At 45.3% G+C, this 18,542-nt stretch overlaps 1 protein-coding gene across 10 annotated transcripts in view; it reads left to right on the top strand.

Moving 5' to 3' along the window:
- Positions 1 to 18,542, top strand: part of PDE4DIP (phosphodiesterase 4D interacting protein) — a 533,445-nt gene that overhangs the window by 458,272 nt on the left and 56,631 nt on the right. For all 10 annotated transcript variants that reach the window (XR_004536642.1, XM_033916500.1, XM_033916501.1 and 7 more), the window contains one exon: positions 11,699 to 11,974. Coding sequence is in view for 9 of the 10 variants with exons in the window: in XM_033916500.1 (XP_033772391.1) it covers positions 11,699 to 11,974 (276 nt within the window). In the remaining variant the exon portion in view is untranslated. The remainder of the gene's footprint in view (positions 1 to 11,698; positions 11,975 to 18,542) is intronic.

The raw sequence follows: 18,542 nt of genomic DNA, 5'->3' as shown, positions 1-18,542 counted from the left end.
AAACTAACAGAGAAGGTTTGGAGAACTAAAAAGGCCTCCGGATAAAGTAACAAACTGAAAATGCAAGGTGAAAGAGCAACATAGTGAGACAGATCGCACACCCCACAGGAAGTGCCACAAAAAGAGCCCAAGGCCTAAGTAGACCCGTCTCACCCAGTCCAGGAAAGAAGTGAAGAAAAGATCTCTCCTGTTCCACCACACACTCCACACACTATTAACACACAGCTACCTAGCAGCTCTCCCAATAACACCTCAGCAAACACACAAGCATACCTACCTAGCAGCTCTCCCAATAACACCTCAGCAAACACACAAGCATACCTACCTAGCAACTCTCCCAATAACACCTCAGCAAACACACAAGCATACCATCCCATACAACCAAATAGAGAGTCCCGACACAACCCACTCACAAAAGGAACAAGATTGAACTTCCAGGAGCAAGCCCCAGTAAATTAGCAAACAGGCACTAAGGAACCCCCAATTGCTCATCAGTTCAGTGTCACGATGCAGCCGAGGTGCTCGGTTCAGCAAATAAAGAATCCACAAAGGCCTGGGCTGATTCAACAGTCATACGTCCTCCACCCGGCACTGTTTAAGAGTGCCGGGTATAACAGCATATTGCCATCTTGGTGTCCGTTTTAGCTGAACGTGCGACCTTTTCTTTATCAGACCTAGTGGCTCTCCCACTCATCGTCGGCGGGCTAACTGGGTGGACAAACTTGTCCATACACCACCTCTCTTCGAGTACTGGAAGCAGCAAAAATTGAAGCAAGTTTAGGGTGAAAAAGGACCCGAGGCCCCGGAGCATGAGTCAGTCACGTCCTTCCCAGCTCAGCACATCACGTGATCTCCCTTGATCCCTTTTTAAAGATGGGTCTAATGTTGGCTATCTTCCACTCCTCCGGGATCATGCCTGTTTACAGGGATAGATTGTAAATTTGCTGTAGTAGTTCCACTATTTCCTCCTTTAGTTCCTTCAAAACCCTTGGATGGATTCCATCCGGACCCGGGGATTTGTCAGTTTTTAATTTTTCTATCTGCCTGCGTAAGTCTTCAAGGCTCACTTCCATGGATGTTAATTTTTCTGCTTGATCTCCCTTGAAGATTTGCTCAGGTTCCGGTATGTTGGTTGTGTCTTCATTTGTAAATACAGATGAAAAGAACATGTTAAGTCTTTCTGCCACTTCTTTCTCCTCCTTCACCACTCCCTTCCTGTCTCCATCACCCAGCGGTCCCACCTCCTCCCTACCCGGCTGCTTCCCTTTAACATATCTAAAGAACGGTTTGAAATTTCGTGCTTCCCTGGCTAGCCTCTCTTCATACTCTCTTTTAGCTTTTCGAACCACACGATGACATTCTATTTGATACTTCCTGTGCTCTTTCCAGTTCCTCTCAGTTTTTGTCCTTTTTCCATTTCCTAAAATAATTTTTCTTATTGCCTATCGCTTCTTTCACTATTTTAGTTATCCACGCCGGGTTTTTTGTTCAACTCTTTTTGCACCCCTTCCTGAATCTGGGGATATACAGATTTTGCGCCTTGCTCACCGTGTCCCTGAAAAAAGACCAGGCATGTTCTACCGTTTGCCATTTTCTGGAAGTGTTCCTAAGTTTCTTCCTTACCATTTCCCTCATTGCTTCGTAGTTTCCTTTCCTGAAGTTAAAAGTTGTCGCTATGGTTCTCTTTCCTTTCGGTATTCCAACCTCCACTTTGAACTTGATCATGTTATGGTCGCTATTTCCCAACGGTCCCACTACTTCCACTTCTTTTGCAGGTCCTCTTAACCCATTTAGGATTAGATCCAGAGTGGCATTTCCTCTCGTCAGTTCTCTAACAAGCTGCTCCATGAAGCAATCTTGTGTAGCCTCCAGGAATTCTGTCTCCCTAGCTCATCTTGAGCTTCCAAGACTCCAGTCTATCCTGGGGTAGTTCAAATCTACCATTACCGCTTTTGCATTCCCGCTTCATCTTGGCTTCCATTTCTTCATCGATATCTCCGGTTTGCCCGGGTGGCTGATAGAATAGGCCCATCTTTATTTCAGGCCCTTTCCTTCCCGGTATTTTAACCCATAGTGATTCCAGCTTGTTGGTCGTCTCTGCTATGTCCATTCTTGTCGATTGTATGCTTTCTTTTATGTATAGGGCTATTCCACCTCCTTTCTGTCCTGACCTGTCCTGGCGATAGAGCTTGTACCCCGGCAGTGCTGTATCCTATTTGTTTTCCTCATTCCACCATGTTTCATTGACTCCAATGATGTCTATGTCCTCTGCATTGGCCATGGCTTCTAATTCCCCCCTTTTGTTTCTTAGGCTCCTTGCATTAGTATATATGCAATTTAGATCCTGGTGTTTTCTTAGCTTCATTTCCTTTCCCTGTACTTCGGTCTTTGGTTTCTTCTCTTTTGCTACAATTTTTCTAACCTCTTCTGGGTTAGTCGACTCCTGTAATTTGTCCCTTGTTTCTTCCCAGCCTTTTTTCCCCTTAGTATCTTCACAGGATACCTTCATCCGAATAGTCGACACTTGGTCGACTGTCAGCTTTCCCCTTCTTCTTAGTTTAAAGCCTGTTCTATTCCTCTCCTGACGTTGTTTGCTAGAAGTCTAGTTCCCGCTGCGCTCAGGTGCAGTCCATCTCTCCTGTAGAGCTTGCTCTTGCCCCAGAACATTGTCCAGTTCCTCACGAAGTGGAACCCTTCTTCCTCACACCATTTCCTCATCCACGCATTTATTGATTGTAGTTCCTATCTCCCTATCAGTGTGTGCAGCTATGGAATATACACACCAGTACTCACTATATGTAGTCTAAGACAAAAATCCCTAAACAAACGACGAAGAATAGGGAAATTCTATACCATAAACCTCAAAATGTACATATATATAATATATAGGTTTATGATTTCTTCAGGCTAAAAGACCAAGTGTCCAAGGCAGACTGGGCTTTAGAGTAAACTTACTCAGTCTACCAACTGTGAACTATCATCGGTCTTGATTGCATATTCTTTGATCTTTTTTTGTATTTTTTTGTTGTTATTGTACGTTTCCAATATTTATAAATTTCTTCTATATTCTGTATACTAATACTTACAGTGACAAGACTGCCAGTACACACTCAAAGCGATACTTCTAGCTTCTGTTAATATTGGGTCATAAAGAACTAGAAAAATAAAGCACAAGGTACTTAGCTTTGTACTGTATTGTTGTAGCTTTGATGCTGACAGTTACTTGTGGGAAGCTGTAGGAGGAGCTCAACCAGTAATTTACTGATCACTGCTAATTCGCTAATTCAACAGAGTGACTGTTTCACTCTATTAAGAGCTTCATCAGGAAATTGGTAACAAATTACATCCTAGTATTCTTTCTTAATTAATATCACACTTCTCATTGCATATCCTACCAAGAATGTTTTGTTAGAGGAGTGTATCTTCCTCGCTCATGTTGGAACCATAGCAATTTTTTCTCTCTCACTCTCTAGCCTCTATATATGTACATTTTGTGGTTTATGGTATAGAATTTCCCTATTCTTCATCGTTTGTTTAGGGATTTTTGTCAGATATAGAATATGCCTGCCTAAGCACTGGAACCTAATTCTGTATGCCTATCTACATAAAATAAATATTTCTCTGTCTAAGGAACCTAAACCTCACTCTCTTATACAACTTTATTTTCACTACTCTTTAATTAAATGTCTTTCTCTCACAGAGCACTCATTCACAAACTCTCCTCTCCAAGATCTTCAGTTGTTTTGATTTTTTTTTTCTTTTCCTAACTGTTTCAACCAGTTTCCTGGCTTGTTCCAGCCAATCACCATCATGCACTGACATTCTATGGGAATGTCTGCATATCTACATTATCTTTGCTGGACAACAAAAACTTTTAATTTTAAAATATTAGAGAAAAAACCTCTGTCGGGTCTCTCCTGAATCAGCTATAACATATATTTATTTTGTAACCCACTGATTACAGTAAGACTGACAAAGTCAATGAGCTACAACATAACTTGGTGAGCAGTTAATAATGGAATTTACAAATGAGGTAGCAAACAGAGATTTACAAAGAGGTAGAACTGGCCACTGTCAAGAGTGTTACCACATAACTTGTCAGGGGTGGTTAGCAATAGAAATTTACAAAGAGGTAAAACTGACCTATGTCAATAAGTTACAACATGGCTTGGCAGGAGCTGGTGGCAGCAGAACTTGCATCTGAAGGTATCTTAGGAAGGACTGTTGAATTTAGAAAAGCGGTGTGTTTTTCGAAGCTTTCTAAAGTATATGTAGGAGGCTGATACTCTGACCAGTTTGTTCAGTTCTGGGTCTCTAGAAGCAGCTTGGTATGATAGGAGTCTGTTAATGAATTTTTCTGAGTGCAGCCTTTGACTGAAGTGAAGGTGAAGAATGATTGACATGTAGGTCGGCCAGGTCAGGTGAATAGGAACTGATTATTAAGATAGTTGGGCAGCAGGCCATGTAATGCTTTGTAAAAGAGACATCTGAATTTGAAGAGCACTCATCCCTCTATCGTCGGCTAATGCAGTTTTTTGATAGAATGAGGTTATGTGGTCAAATTTTCTTAGGATAAAATAGAGAATGACACAGGGACAAAATTTTCCCCATCCCTGCGGGAGCTCATTTTATCCCAGGACAAGCAGGCAGCTATTCTCACATATGGGTGACGTCACTGGAGCACGAATGCGGAGACCTCGCAAGCAGACTTGCTTGAAGAAATTAGAAGTTTCGAGTCGACCGCACTGTGCATGCGCGAGTGCCTTCCCACCCAGCGTAGGGTGCGTCTCCTCAGTTCTCAGTTTTCCGCGTAGCCGAGAAGTCCATCTTTGACTCTCTGCATTTAACTTTTCACTTCGTGCCTTCTCTTCAACCGCGGTTTGTGTTTTTTCTTCACGAATCGCTGTTCATATGTTTTTCTTTTATTTTCAGTAAAAAAAAAAAAAATTTTTTTTAGTTCTTCTGTTCGGCTGCCGGGGCAGGCCGGCTCGGCCACAGCCCAAGGGCTTCGACCTTGCAGCGGCTGTTTTTCCTTCTATGTCCCGGACAGCGACAGGATGCAAGAAGTGTAGCCAGTGTCAATGTTCGATTTCTCTCACGGACCCTCACACTAGGTGCCTCAAGTGCCTTGGGCCACAACATCATCCGAAGTCGTGCGAATGCTATGCTAACCTTCAACCTCGAGCCCTTAAACGTCGTCAACTTTCGGTGGAGAAGCTCTTTCAGATGGATTCGTCCACATCTTCAACTTCGAAGCCCACTTCGATCTCGCCTTTGACTGAAGGCCCTCCTGCCTCCACCGCTTCGACTTCGAGCCTCATCAGACCTTCTTCGTTTGAAGCAGCTCTTTCTTCGACGACGTCTGCTACATCTTCCCCTGTTTCCTCAGGTCAGATAGCTCAGCAGACAGTTCCACCGGTAGTGCTTAAGGTGCCTAAGACTTCTAAGTCGAAGCACATTTCCACTGTCTCGGTGGAACCTCCAGCCAAGGCAGATGGTCCGGTTTCAGACACTGATCCATCTTTGCCGGCTTCCTTCAAAATCATGTTAGAGCAGCAATTTCTTCAGTTCCTTACCAAATGGGGCCGAAGCTAGCTACTCTAATTTAGCCTGGGCATTCTGCAGACTCCCGCGAGGTTGAGCCTCTTCTTCTACCATCGGCTGAAGCTTCACAGTCTATACAGGGAGCAGAGTCTCTGCGAGTATCTGGTCTGGCATCTAAGCACGTGAAGCAAGGAGCAGATTCTTTGCAAGTGCCTCGGCAGGAATCCTTACACTCCATACAAGGAGTAGAGTCTTTGGGAGTGCATCAAGGTTCCTCCATCAAGCCTCTGGAGCTTTGATCCATGGCCTCCAGTCCCATCCATTCTTTGGTGGCATCGGCTGCTATTGTCTCCGAGGCAAAGTCTCCTCGATCTTCGAGATCTGCTTCCAAGCACCGTTCTTATCAACGATCAAGACCTTCATCGAGGCATCCTTCCAGGCATAGTTCTTCCTCTAAGGAGCGTCCTTCTTCCACTAAGCCTCGATCTACACCTACTTCTACTAGACCGCCGAGTCCTTGTTCGAGGTCTCCACTTCCACACCTCGAGGATTCAGCGGTTTCCATAGCCTCATCCAAGTCTCCCTATTCTTTTAAGGCCTTTTTTCCGGCCGAAGTTTCATCTTCGACCCAGGCTGCCTTGACGACCTCGAGTCCTTCTCAAGGCAAAGCATTGCCAGATTAGCTATCTTTCTCATCTTTTCTTCGTCAGATGGCTGTGGACTAGGACCTTCAACTAGATGCTGGTTCCAAATACTCTAAGGAGTATCTTGAAGTCATGCATCTTCCTCAACCTCCAGCTTTTGTCTCAAACTTTTACCAGATGCCTGGAGACTCCTTATGCAATTCCAGCAGTCCAAGGCAAATTGGACTCCAGATACAAAACACTTCATTGTAAGGGATTTGATAATTTACAGTTATCTCATCAGTCCCTACTTGTGGAGTCCTCTTTGAAGAGGTCCCATCCTTCCAAGGTTTATGCCACAGTTCCTCCTGGAAGAGAAGGGAAAACTATGGACAAATTTGGGCGTCGCATCTATCAAAATGCCATGATGTCCTCTAAGGTCCTCAATTATAACTTCCATTTTGTCACCTATTTTGAGTTCCTTATTGCTCTTTTGCCTAAATTTCTTACCTATCTAGACACTCAAAAACACTTTGAATTTCAGGAAGTCATCGCTTCTCTATCACAACTCAGACTCCATCTACTTCAGTCGGCTTATGATGCCTTTGAGTTGTCTGCCTGAGCAGCTGCTTGCTCTGTAGCCATGCGTCACCTTGTTTGGCTTCGTACAATTGACATGGATCCTAATCTTCAGGACCACTTGGCTAATATTCCTTGTGCAGGCAATGACCTCTTCGATGAATCAATCGAGGCAGCCACCAAGAAGTTGTCTGAACATGAAAAATCTTTTGCTTCTATCGTCAGACCTAAACCAAAGCCGACTCTTACTCAAGCCTACACGCCCTCCTCCCATTTACCAGAGGCATTTTGCTCCAAGGGCGGCTCCTTACACTCGCCCTTCTCCTAAGAAACAGCAGCCTCAGAAGCAACAAAAATCTCAACCTTCTGCTGCACCAAAGGTTTCACAGCCTTTTTGACTGTTTACAACAGAGCATAACCTCCACCGTTCTGTCTCTGATTTCTCTTCCCCCTATCGGAGGTTGTCTCCATCATTTTTACCACCGATGGATGACAATTACATCCGACCTCTGGGTACTAATCATCATCAGAGAAAGATACTCTCTTCATTTCACTCAGGTTCCACCAGAGCTTCCTCCAAGAGAGTATCCTTCCAATCCATCCCAGACCACCCTTCTTCAGGAAGCTCAAGCTCTGCTTCATCTCCATGCCATCGAGCCAGTTCCTTTGGAACAGCAGAACAGGGGGTTTTACTCCCGTTACTTCCTTGTTCCGAAGAAGACGGGCGATCTGCGACCCATTCTGGATCTCAGGGCTCTAAACAAATTTCTAGTCAAAGAAAAGTTTCAAATGTTGTCCCTGACATCCCTTTATCCCCTTCTCGAGCAGAACGACTGGTTATGCTCCCTGGATCTCAAGGAGGCCTACACTCATATTCCCATCCATCCGGCCTCCTGTCAATATCTCAGATTTCGGGTGGGGAATCTGCATTATCAATACAGAGTGCTGCCCTTTGGCCTGGCTTCATCTTCCAGAGTGTTCACCAAGTGCCTGGTGGTGGTGGCAGCAGCTCTATGGAACCATGATCTTCAGGTATTCCCCTACCTCAATGACTGGCTCATCAAAGATTCAACATCTCAGGGTTATTGTAGCGACCCAACGGACTACGTGGTTCCTACAAAGTTTGGGATTCAAAATCAACTTTCCCAAATCCCAACTTCAGCCCTCGCAGAATCTATAATTCATCGGAGCTGTTCTGGACACTGTCCAACTCGGAGCATTCCTTCCACAACGTCTGGAAGCTCTCCTTCAACTCTGTCATACAGTGTCTTCCCGCTTTTCCATCTCAGCGAGACACATGATGGTACTCCTAAGTCACATGGCCTCCACAGTACATGTGACTTCTTTTGCCAGGCTTCACCTCAGAATTCCTCAGTGGTTTGCGACTCACTTTCTCAACACATAACAGTCACTCCTTCTTTGAAGCAATCTCTCTAGAGGTTTGCAGTTTCAAACGCCCCCTCGTCAGAAGATCCTCACGACAGATTCTTCGACCTACGCTTGGGGCACTCATCTCGATGGTCTCCGTACACAAGGCCACTGGACCAGTACGGATCGTCAATGTCACATCAATCTGTTGGAACTCAGAGCGATTTTCAAGGCTCTCAACGCTTTTCAACATCTTCTTCACGACCAGGTAGTCCTCATTCGGACGGACAACCAAGTCGCCATGTATTATGTCAACAAACAGGGAGAGACGGGATCTGTCTCCCTTTGCCAAGAAGTTCTGAAGGTTTGGAACTGGGCAATCCACCACAACACCTTCCTCAAAGCTGTCTACATCCAAGGGGCAAAAAATTGCTTGGCAGATAACTTGAGTCTTCTTCTGCAACCTCACAAATGAACTCTCCATTCCTCATCTCTTCATCACATTTTTTCACAGTGGGAAATGCCTCAGATCGACCTCTTTTCAGCTCCCCAAAACTACAAACTGCCTCAGTTCTGCTCCAGGATATACTCTCCTCATCGCCTCAAGGCAGATGCTTTTCTTCTGGAATGAATGAATCTCTTCCTCTATGCATTCCCTCCATTCCCTCTCATTCTCAAGACTCTGGTCAAGTTGAAGAACGATCATGCCACCATGATTCTGATTGCTCCTCGGTGGCCGAGACAACCTTGGTACTCCCTTCTACTTCAATTCAGCAGCAGGGAGCCATACCTTCTACCAGTTTTTCCTTCTCTGCTTACACAGAGTCAGGGATCTCTGCTTCATCCCAACCTGCAGTCTCTACACCTGAAAGCTTGGTACCTCTCAACATGACTCCTCTTCAGTTTTCTCAACCTGTCAGAGACATTATAGAGGCTTCTAGGAAACCTACCACTAGACAATGCTATCACCAAAAATGGACTAGATTTTCTACGTGGTGTTTTTCTCATGATAAGGAGCCTCAACATTCCTCCTTATCTTCTGTTTTGGATTATCTTTTCCACTTATCCACTTCTGGCCTCAAGTCTACATCGATCCGAGTCCATCTCAGTGCAATTGCGGCTTTCCATCAGCCTATTGAAGGGAAACCCCTCTCTGCTCATCTGGTGGTTTCCAGATTCATGAAAGGACTTTTCCGTGTCAAACCTCCTCTCAAATCGCCTCCTGTGGTTTGCGACCTCAATGTTGTCCTTGCTCAACTGATGAAGCCTCCATTTGAACCAATTGACAAGGCTCATCTGAAGTATCTTATTTTGAAAGAGGTGTTTCTCATTGCCCTCACTTATGCTCAAAGAGTCAGTGAGCTGCAAGCTTTAATTGCTGATCCACCTTTCATGGTGTTCCATCATGACAAGGTGGTCCTTTGTACTCATCCTAAATTCCTCCCTAAAGTGGTATCGGAATTTCATCTCAACCAATCCATTGGAGAAGTAGCTCTTCATACTCTGGACTGTAAACATGCTTTGGCCTTCTATTTGGAACGCACCAAACCACACAGAACTGCTCCTCAACTCTTTGTCTCCTTCGATCCAAATAAGTTGGGACATCCTATCTCTAAGCATACCATCTCCAACTGGATGGCTGCTTGTATCTCATTCTGCTATGCCCAGGCTGGATTACCCCTACACAGTAGAGTCACAGCCCATAAAGTCAGAGCAATGGCAGCTTCAGTAGCTTTCCTCAGATCTACACCTATTGAGGAAATTTGCTACTTGGTCCTCGGTTCATACTTTCACTTCTCACTATTGTCTGGATGTTTTCTCCAGATGGGATGGACAGTTTGGCCAAACAGTATTACAGAATTTATTCTCCTTAGTTGCCAACACTCCCACCATCCTGGTTAGCTTGGAGGTCACCCATATGTGAGAATAGGCTGCCTGCTTGTCCTGGGATAAGGCACAGTTACTTACTGTAACAGGTGTTATCCAGGGACAGCAGGCAGCTATTCTCACAACCCACCCACCTCCCCTGGTTGGGTTCTCTGCTAGCTATCTGAACTGAGGAGATGCGCCCTGCGTTGGGCGGGAAGGCGCATGCGCGGTGCTGTCGACTCAAACTTCTAGTTTTTTCAAGCAAGTCTGCTTGTGAGGCTTCCGCATCCGGGCTCCGTCGGTGATGTCACCCATATGTGAGAATGGCTGCCTGCTGTCCCTGGATAACACCTGTTAACGGTAAATAACTGTGCTTTCCTGTCCCGTCCCTGCAAGTTCTTTTCCTGTCCCTGCCCCATTCCTGCAAGCTTTGTCCTCTTATGCACAAGCCTCAAACACTTTAAAATCCTAAGTATTTTAGGCTTGTGCAGAGATAGGGGCAGTGACAAAACTCATGGGGACAGGATGGGGAAATTAAGTTCCTTCAGGGGTGAGGGACAAATTTGCCCCCGTGTCATTCTCTAGGTTAAAAAAGAGCCTCACTGTGGTGTGTTAGAAGACGTTTAAGTCTCCAGAAGTGTCTGCGTAGTCCTGCTAAGTAAACAAAGTTGCAATAGTCTAGGATGCTTATGACTAGTGCTTGGACTAGAAGTTGGAGTAGCGCCAGTTCAAAGTATTTTCTTATGGATTTAAGTTTCCAGAGTGTGATGAAACCTTTGTGTACAACATGGTCCACTTGGGCTGACATGGATAGTTGTCTGTCTAAATAAACGCCCAGGATTTTGATCGTAGGGGAGATAGGAAAGTTGTTCCCCGTTAGCCAATTAGGGCCTTGGGCCCCTCCCCAGTGCATCCTAGGGTGCACCAAGAAGGTCCGCCATTTTGACCAGAGAGGCCTGCCAGCAGTAGGAAGTGGGCATCCTTCCTGCTGATTGTCTATCAAAGGTACAAAGGGGGGGTTTGGGGATGTCAGATATAGGGGAAGGAGAGGGGGTCTTTCCTTTGAAGGGTACTGGGGGTGATTGGTCAGTGGGTGTGTGGGAGGGAATGAGAGAGTAATGGGGGATCTCCCTGTTCAGCTAATTGTGGCAAGGGAATCCCTGATCAGATGAGCCAGCAGGACTCCCCGAAGCTACAGTTTTGAGGAGTCCTGCCAGCTCAGCTGATCAGGGATTCCTCTGCCACAATCAGCTGATGGCAGACTGTGGAGGGGATCCCCTGGCACCAGAAATGTAGGCCAGGGTTTTCTGGGCCTAAATTTCTGGTGCCTGTCTTTGTAAGAATTACGCCTACATAGGCACTTGAGGCACGATTCTCTAGCTGGCACTGCTGGTTAGAAAAACCAGGGGTTAGCTGCCATTTCATTAATTATTATGTTAATAGAAAACAAAACAAGGAAGATAAGATATCATCATTTTATTGAACTAACCCAGTACATTTTTTTCACTGACTTTAAAAGGCAATATCTCTCTCTTCAGGTCAGAAATAAGCAAAATATGACAATTATTGGTATATACTTTATAAGTGACACATAAAAAGCATGAGAACAGGCTATTGCAAAACATGTTAAAATAGTGAGAAAAAGCTAAGTGCACACACAAACAGAGACGCAGTTGCCTTTGGGTTAAGACTTACTTATATTTCTTTCTTATTAGGTTTCCCTTTGGCTACCCCAGCTGTGAAGGCAGGACTGGGGTCTGGTAATTCCTCTGAAGCAAGTCCTTGCCTTCCACCCTCCCACTTTGATGCCGCCACCTTCCACCATCTTTCCCATCCTCAGCAGTTTCCAGTCCACAACAACTCTACTTATTTTCTTCAGAGAACAGATTCTGCTCTCCCTGTGTCCTGTGAGATGCCACTTCCAAGTGCTAACATTTTTGGAGATGCCTCCTCTGGATCTTCAGGATATCACTCTGGTGCCAAATTAACAGGTATCTTCCTTTGCTATTCTGAGAGGGCTCGGGTTTTACTCTGCCTGCAATGTGAAATTACCAAGGTGTGTTGCAGCTAAATGTTTGGAGCTCTGTCCCACAGGACACTGGATACTGTCCACATCAAGTTATATACTTAACCAATGGAAGGTTTTTGTATGTTGATACTCTTTCCCCATAGCTTTGGGAAGTTAGACTTTCTTCTTGGCTGAGATAACAAAGAGTTTCATGCAAAACTTGGGGAGCCTATTTTCCAATATGTTTCCATTCCAAGCATCCATGGTCCACAAATATGTATGAATCTGGAATTTCCTACCTCTAATCAGAATCCTTATGTCCATTCTAAGGACAGGACCCCAAACACAAAAGTTATCAAGAGAATACCAATATAAACACGCACCCACATATGCATGTAACAATCCCACAAATCTTCCTTCCCTTCAAAAATGGAGAATTTGAGTTATCTAGATGATGAAGATAAGCAAGTCAACAAGTGGAACTGACTTCTTAACATCTCTGAAGATTATCTTTATCAAAAGATAAGGGCTCCCACTAGAGTAGAGGCAGTTTGGATCTAGTCTTAATGTGGCTAATTTTATAAAGGGCTTCATGCATGTCATAGGTAGTGGAACGCTGTTTTGTTTGGGGGGGATGGAACCAGGGGCTCTGCCCTGGTCTCCAGTGGAGTTCTGTGGCACAACCTCTCACCAGCTTCCGACTCCCCCCACCTCTTCCCGGCACTGTACTTTTAAATCAGCTGCTGCGCAGTGCCAACGAGTAGGCCTGTCCTCGGAAGTAGAATGAAGGGTTCTGGAGCAGGCCTCTTCCTTGATGCTGCACGGTGGCTGCCCAAAGATTTAAAAGTACAGCGCCAGGAAGAGGTGGGTGGGGGGAGTAGAGCCATAACTGATAGCAACTGCCAATCTTTGGGGAGGCTGTAGCCTCTGTGCCCCCCCTGTTCTGACACCCATGCTGTTTTTCATGAGGAAAAGGCATTTAATAAATTATATAGTGGTATATACACATATCAGTGCACATACTTGTACGTATGCTGTGTGGATGGATTTGTGATGTCCCTGCATATTATATAAAATATAATGTAGTTTCAGCAACAGACACAGGAAGAGGACATGCACACATATATACCTGCTTCAGAGCATGCATAAATTTGTGTATGAGAAGTTGCATGCTATCAAAGATAAATATGGGAACTTATTTTGTAAAGGTACATAGACACCTGTGTTGCCTTTAGAAAAAAGTTTTAAAATAGGGCCTGTTTCAGACTTCTGGCATAAGTGTCCTATTATAAAATCAGACCCCATGGGCATAATTTTATAACGGGGCATCTACCATGCATAAAGAATGCTAAAATAAAGTGCCTTTCTGGTATAGAGGTATCATTATTCATATGGACAACATAATAAGCTCATTGATTTGTATACTCAGTATCATCTTTTTGTCTAGAAAAAGCTATGACCAAGCTTTCCAATACTGAGTTTCATACTAAACGTGCTAAAATTTCCTTATATAGCATCTTGGCCGCATCCGGTGCATTCCAGAATGCGCCACGCAGGGCACCACAATTTTGAGGTCTGGAGGAAACCTGGATGAGGTCTGGAGGAAACCTAGATGAGAAGTCCAGATCTACAGTAGACACCAAGAACTATTTTTTTTAATTGAGCAAGGTCAGGAAGAGGTGGGATGGGAGATAAGGGTGCCTCTAGACACCAGGGACTTTTTATTATTTTTTTTTTTTTGGGGGGGGGGGTTCAGTCAGTGAGAAGGTGGGGTTTCCCTAGACACTGGGGATTTTATAACAGAAAAAGTATTGGGGAGGGGAAGGGTCAGGTGGGTGCCTTGGATGCTGGGTTGGGTGAGGGAGTATTCTAGACACCAGAAAATATTGGTTGGGTCTAGTAGGGGTGGGGGAGAGGGTGCCCGTTCAGAAAGCTAACCAGGCAGGAAGGTCAGGACCTGGTGAAAAAATTCACACGGTAACCTCATTTTGTGCATCAGCGCAACATATTTAACGGCCTCATATGAATTCATTTCAATGTAGTGGGCAGCCATGTATGCTGTGCCAAGGTAACCCAGTGTTCTCCCCAGTGCCTTTCAGCCGGGCGCCCCGCCCGGCTAGATTAGGTGAGCGCCCGGCTGTCATCTTGGCTGCAAATTCGCCTCCGCCTGACTTTTTTTTTTTTTTTTTTTTTAAGCGCCAAAAAAAGGGTTTTCAGCTTTACTTTTTTAAACAATTTTCCTACTGCTGGTCGATTTTTACAGTCGCAGTTGGAGGCAGGGGCTGCAGGCTCATTATGACCCAGTGCACAAACAGGAAGAACCCCGACGTCGTGTTTACTTTTGTTCTGCAGCTTATCGCACAAGACGCTCCTGCACAAAGCGAAACCAATCGGAAAGAGGAGAGGCGGAAGCATGCAGCTGCGTGCTTCAGTAACTGCTGCTGGCTAACGGAGGGAGAAGGTACCGAAGAGAAATGAAGTAGGTCCGAGAAATAGATTCGCTACAGGCTAAGGCGGGAGATAGGGCAGGGAGGAAAGCTTACAATTTGGTGTTCTTGCTTGCTTCGGGTCTTCCTCGCTGCCGGGTCCTGCCTACTTTCTGTTTCCATGAAGGCAGGACCCAGCAGCGAGGAAGGCCCAAAGCAAGGAAGAGCTCCAAGTTGTAAGCTTACCTCCATCGCTGACCTATCTCCTGCCTTAGCCTGTAGCGAATCTGCCGACCGAGGCGGGGGGGGAGAAGAGATGGGGGAGAGAAATGCTGTTACTGCTGCACCCAATTAGGGGGGAGAGAAATGCTGTTACTGCTGCACCCAATTAGGGGGGAGAGAAATGCTGCTGCTGCACCCAATGGGGGGGGAGAAGAGATGGGGGAGAGAAATGCTATTACTGCTGCACCCAATTAGGGGGGAGAGAAATGCTGCTGCGGCACCCAATTGGGGGGGGGGAGGAAGACCAGGGAAAGGAGAGGAGAGGAAAGAGATGCCAAGACCATAGGAGGGAGGGAAAAGAAAGGAGATACCAGACTATTGGGGGGGGGGAGAAGGAGACAGATGCCAGACCAGGGGAAAGGAAGGAAGGAGGGAGAGAAAGGAAGGAGTGGAGATTACAAGATAATGGAGGGGGTAGGGGAGAGGAGTGAAATTCCAGGGCATGGGGGAGGGGAGGGAAGGGAAACTAAGGAGACAAATGCCAGACCAGAGGGAAAGGAAAGAAAGGTGCCAGAGCAAGGAAGCAGAGGGAGACATAGGAGAGGAGAGAGATTCTAGGGCATGAGGGGAGGGATGGGAAGAGAAATGCTGCTGCAACATCCAATTGGGGAGAGGAAGAGAAGTGCTGCTGCTGCACACAATTGGGGAGAGAGAGGGGAGAAGGAAGACCAGGGAAGGGAGAGGAGAGGAAAGATGCCAAGACCATAGGAGGGAGGGAAAGGAAAAGAGCTACCAGACCATGGAGGGGGGAGAGATGTCAGGGCATATGGGGGGAGGGGGAGGAGACAGATGCCAGACCAGGTGAAAGGAAGGAGAGAAAGGAAGGAGAAGAGATGCCAGATAATGGAGTGGAAGGGGGAGATGGAAGGAGAGGAGAGAGATGCCAGGGCATGGGGGGAGAGAAGGGGATAGAGGTGCCAGAGCATAGGGGAAGTGGTGGAGACAAAAAAAATGGAGAGGGGGTGAAGCTGAAATGGAGAGAAAGGGCACAGGAGTACAAAGGCACAAAGTACAAAGGTCACAAAGTACAAAGGAGAGAAAGGGCAAAGGATATACAGTTTATTGGGACATAGAAAGAGGGAAGATGCCATATGGAACAGAGAGAGGGCGGACACTGGATGGAAAGGGCAGAGAGGATGGACAGTGGATGCAAGGGGGAGAGAGAGAGAGAGGGCAGAGGTTGGGTGGAAGGGGCAAAGAGAGAGGAAAGATGTTGCATGGAAGGGAGCGAGGACAACTACTGAATAGAAAGAAGAGAGTGAAGAGAAGATGATTAAAGCAGAAACGACAAAAGGTGGAAAAAAAATTTGTTGTTGCTTTATGTAGAATCAAGTAGTATTGTAACTGTATTGATTAAAGTTTATCAATAGAAAATGGAAATAAGGCAGTTTTTTGGGGACTAAACCCCTTTCCTCAGGTCAGGACAGGATACCATAACAGCAGTATACTGTACTGTCTTGAAGAAAGATTTGGCCTCTGAAATCTAATTACTACTAATTGAAAAATGGATTAGTCCAATAAAATTGTATTTTCTTATTTCTCTCTTCCCTGTTTTATTTATATTTGTTAATTTGTAAAGTGGTGATTGTTATGTAGCAGTTTTTTCAAATTTACATCTACTGTCTTTATATTTTGCACAGTATTAGGGTACGTGTCACTGTTTCTGTGGTGTTGCATTGTATGCAGACTCTGGTTTATTGGCGTTTCAGTTTAACTTTTGTCTACATATTTCTATTTTTAGTTTGTGATTATTCCATATTAGGCGAGGGTGTATCTCTGTTCTGTGTGTATGAAAAGGACATGGCTTTCTGTTAGCAATGACTGTACAGGATCAATTGACTGTGCAAGATCTGGCTTGTTTAGTTTTACAATGCATGTGTTGGTGTTCTAGTGCTCACTGCAGTGTTTAAGATGCTGCCTTTTCCTAGGTGCACCCTTGTTGTGTAACTCATGGATTATTGCTAAAAATAACTTTTTTTATATAGAGGAGGGGGTTATTAAAAAATGATCAGCACTGGCTGTCATATATACTAGGTATGCCACTGGATTTAATGATCCTACTGTTGATGTAGGTGTTGTCCCCCCCACACACACTATAATGAATTAAATTAAAGCTGTATTAACATCAAACAGCTTTCAAATGACATTATAAGCAAATAAAAATAAAATATTTTTAATACATTGCTAATTATTACCTGTATTTTTACCTAAACTGTTTTGCCTAGCTCTCACTTTGATTTTTATCTGCTACTTTTTTATTTTGCTGTAGTGCGATCACACAGGTCTCCTTCAAATTATGTGGAAGAGGTTTGGAAGTGGGGATCGCATCTATTTCATATCCTCAGTGAGACCTCAGGAAGGAATATAGTGATCAAAATATTATTAGAGGTGCTGTAGAGATGTTTCTTGTATGACTGGATGAGCTATATTTATCCTTTTTTTTAGTTGTTTAAATTCATGCAGAAATAAATGGCTAGATTGAACCTAATGATTTCATTAACGCATTTCCCTTTTTTAAATCTGTATACCAGCGGTCTCAAACACGCGGCCGCGGGCCACATGCGGCCCCCCAGGGACTATTTTGCGGCCCGCAATCTGTCCTTGCCTAAAGCAGGGGTCCCCAATCTGCTTCCCTTCCCCACTGCCCTCCCCCAAGCCACTGCAATCGGGGAACAGGTCAGCGCCCGAAGTCTTAGCTCTCCCTACATATCTTCCCCAGCTCGGAGCCGACCAATTCTCGCCACCCAACGTTCAATTCTAATGTTGGGGAAGAAGTTCTGGGCCAGCCAATTGCTGCCTGGCTGGCTTGGAAGTTCCTCCCCAACGTTAGAATTGACGTCGGGTGGCGTGAATTGGTTGGCCCGCGCTGGGGAAGATATGCAGGGAGAGTTAAGACCTCGGCACTGGCCTGTTCCCCGATTGTGGTGGCGGCGGCCTGTTCCCCGATTGTGGTGGCGGCGGCCTGTTCCCCGATTGTGGTGGTGGCAGCTTGTTCCCCGATTGCGGTGGTGGCGGCCTGTTCCCCAGTTGTGGCAGCGGCAGCTTGTTCCCCGATTGCGGCGGTGGCGGCCTTTTCCCCAATGGTGGTGGCTTGGGGGGGGACAGAGAGACAGAAAGAAAGAAGGGAAACGGGACACATACAGAAAGGGGCATGGAGAGAGAAAGGGCGGGCATGGAGAAAGAAAAAAAGAAAGAAAGGGGGCACGGAGAGAGAGAGAGAAAGACAGACAGACATATAGAAAGAATGGGGGCATGGATTGAAAGAGAAAGAAAGAAGGGGGCAGGGTGAAAGAAATAAAAAGTTGGGGGAGGGAAGGAGACAGATGCCAGACCAGGGGAAAGGAAGGAAGGAGGGATGGAGAGAAAGGAAAGAAAGAGATGCAGACCATGGAAATAGGGACAGAAGAAGAGAGAGATAGAAGGGAAGACATGGAAACATGGATTTTGAAAAGAAAGCAGAAAAATTGAATATTAAGTTAATGCCAAAGATGGATGCAAGGCAGAAAGTGAAGACGGAGAGAAACACAGTCAAAGGACAAGAAGACCCTGGAAATATAGTTAAATGGACAGAAAAATAAAGTCGATGCACAAAAGGGAGAAAGAAAGTCCAACGTAGTCTGTAGTAAACAACAGCAACCAGAAAACAACGAACAGACTGAAGATAATGTACAAGATGCAGGCGTTGTTTATTAGTAAATGCAATAACATATACAACCTTATAGCCAACCAAGGGACCCGACACGGTCCGTGTTTCGGATAACACGCCTTCCTCAGGGGTCCATGGTGGTTAAGGTATAAAGCAAACTGCATAAAAGATAACAAACACACGCCAATCACGATCAA

Source organism: Geotrypetes seraphini, chromosome 12 (assembly GCF_902459505.1).
Source record: "Geotrypetes seraphini chromosome 12, aGeoSer1.1, whole genome shotgun sequence".
Lineage (NCBI taxonomy): Eukaryota > Metazoa > Chordata > Amphibia > Gymnophiona > Dermophiidae > Geotrypetes > Geotrypetes seraphini.
The sequence above is the reverse complement of the archived record's forward strand: the minus strand, read 5'-3'. Positions and strand labels throughout refer to the sequence as shown.